Source organism: Penaeus monodon, chromosome 15, assembly GCF_015228065.2.
Source record: "Penaeus monodon isolate SGIC_2016 chromosome 15, NSTDA_Pmon_1, whole genome shotgun sequence".
NCBI classification, from domain to species: domain Eukaryota; kingdom Metazoa; phylum Arthropoda; class Malacostraca; order Decapoda; family Penaeidae; genus Penaeus; species Penaeus monodon.
Window position 1 is genome coordinate 36,088,934 of NC_051400.1, and position 2,620 is coordinate 36,091,553.

General features: G+C 46.8%; 1 protein-coding gene across 1 annotated transcript in view; it reads right to left on the bottom strand.

Annotated features, from left to right (window-relative positions):
* Positions 1–1,293, bottom strand: part of LOC119582346 — a 14,798-nt gene extending 13,505 nt beyond the window's left edge. The window contains exon 1 of the mRNA XM_037930562.1: positions 1,008–1,293. Coding sequence (XP_037786490.1) covers positions 1,008–1,025 — 18 coding nt within the window. The 5' untranslated portion in view covers positions 1,026–1,293. The remainder of the gene's footprint in view (positions 1–1,007) is intronic.
* Between the last annotated feature and the right edge of the window lie 1,327 nt (positions 1,294–2,620).

Below are 2,620 nucleotides of genomic sequence, written 5' to 3' on the forward strand. Positions count from 1 at the left end.
TTCAGGAACAGCAACGACTGGACTGTGACTGGAAATCCCTAGATGCATCAGCACTGTGGTCCAGAACAAAACAAAAGGCACACAACCATTATCTATTAGGCCGCGAGAAAAGACAATGGTATAAAAAAAGAATTGTAAACAAAAACAAACACAGGTGCATCACAGGAAAAATATACAATAAGATAAAACACTTCCAAAGCAGGAAATACAGCGGCCACCGCATCGCGTTTTCTATGCATGCGAAGAGAGAATGGAAATTGCCCAACTCGTCAAGACCAAAACATCACTTCCTTTTCTTTGCATTTCGTTATTGATATGATTACTTTGCTATCGTCTCTCTGCTCTACGGTTAAGAATAAATATGTTCATCTATGGAAAATTATTTTCAGAGAAAGATGGAGAGAAAGGTGAAACAATTAAAAGTGGCGGGACATAACTAGTTACTAACTGGTCCCGGGCAAAAATTATGACGTCAGAAGCCAGAAGGAAGTTGCAGGATATTTCCTTTCGGAGTTAGACGACAGGTAGGAGCGATAATGACAGTTCTAACAATAAGTGCAGTTCGACAGTCAGAAGGGTGAAAGAGGTTAAGTTATTACACTTTTAATTAATAGTGCAATCATCAGGGATTCAACGCCACTTAAGGTGACTCTGAACGTTGTGTAGCTGACTCTTGGCTCTTTATAGTAAGGCAGACAAGTCAAGGTAGACTTTTTACTGGTCTGCACAAAAAACACACTAGAAAATTAATATTCACCAAGAGTAAAATCCAACAAAGCAACAATAAACGAGGAGGTTTATGGAGTGACTGACAAGAATTCTTAAACGGGAACTCCTTATGACGGCTTTCCATGCACACCGTGACACCCTCTCCCCCCCACACCACCCAACCGTGCATGACATAGGTTTCTGCATGATGACGTCGAGGAATGCACTAGAACGACGCCGAGCCACGACAACCCTCCCAGGAGGTGCGATACGACGCCCTCGAATGCGCCACGACCTACCTGTAGAAGGGCGATCATGTTGACGCAGAAGGTGCTGCTGCTGCTGAACGGGTGTCTGTGAAGGCCGTCGGGACCAGGAAGTCGCTGCTGCTGCCTCGGGAAGTCGCGTCTTAAAGATTTCGCGGCAATATCAGGAGATCCTAAGGCGAGTTGAGACGAGTCACTGTAGCGGCTTTCACGGCGCTGGGTCCTGTTGCAGGAGCGGCAGAGGATGGCCGAGGTTGGAACGGGAGCCGCTATATGTATGCAGCACGACGTCCGGACGCGGAGTGGCGGCGGACGCGGCCGTCACAGGGAGTGATGCTGGCTCAGGCGGAGGAGGGAGAGGGGGGGGGCGAGGGCAGGGGGTCTACTGCGGCCAGACTCGCTCTGCAACATTTTAATTTGCAGGAGCCTCATTGTTTCTAAAAGTGATTCCTGATCCGTCTACACCTTACAACAATTATGTTTCTGCATTCCGTTTTCGCAAAAGGCGCTACTCGCTACCGCTACCGCATAGTGAAGCGAAACCGATGACGTCAAGATGACGTCATCAGGGGTACCCCCTTCCCCCACTAATCTTTCCGTTTGTTACATATTGTCTTGGGACAGATTGTATTTTCGGCTCGGGAATTTCAGAGCTGTCTCCGGGAAAAGAGAAGCGCGGAAGAGGATCGTGCTCTCGGCCGCCGCACGCGCCAGACGCTGTGCTTTTGCTTCGTTCCTCTCCCCTCCCTTCCGTCAGGCGGCGAACGTACGTGCCTGGACCAAGGCACTCAGTCAGCATTCGGGTGTAGCGAAGACTGCGCCATCTGTTGCAGAAGCAGTGTCGTTCGCAGGGGCTTCACTCTACCTGCATGATTGTGCAGACACCGAATGCACTTCGGTAAACACGAATGGGCGAGGACATGCACCACGCTCCTCGACGCAAGCACAACATTTGACATGGAGCCTGTTTTACGTTGTCACATCCTTTACACTACATAGTAACTAAAACTTCAACGGCACGAGACGTTTACAACGAAGCGATTTCGAGGCTGGTAAATCAAGCAGACAGTGGAACCGGAATATCGACCTCTAACATCATGAATCCTATGAGAACTTTTTTCCATACCATTAAAAAAAAAAATCGCTCGCACTCTTGTCATATTGTTTCGCCGCTTCCAGGCTCTTCCTTAATAACGATTCATTTCAGTCTCGTGTTTGCCGAAACGATTTGATATATCGAAAACAAATTTAAATTCTCCATGAAGTATCAGGAAAATTCTTTATTCTAAGATACATCGCTGTCTTACACATTCTTACATAATACAACAAAACACAGACAAAAGAGTACTTTTTACAACTTAACTCCCACCCATCTTACTCAAAACCCCTCTTTAATGAACCTCAAACTAAATAAACGAATATTCCAAAGACGTACAAATCAGACAGAATAATAATAATCTAAAAAAAAAATCAAAAGATGTATGTCCATAACCGTAGCGCCATCTATGTGTCCCTTTTATCAACAAGACACCGGGGAGGCGGGAAGGAATCGCGTGTCTGGCTGTTGTGGTCCGCTGGCCAGTCGGATGCTTTTGGTGGGGTTCTGATCCTTGTTCTCTTGGTCTCCTGCCTCCATTTCGGATTAT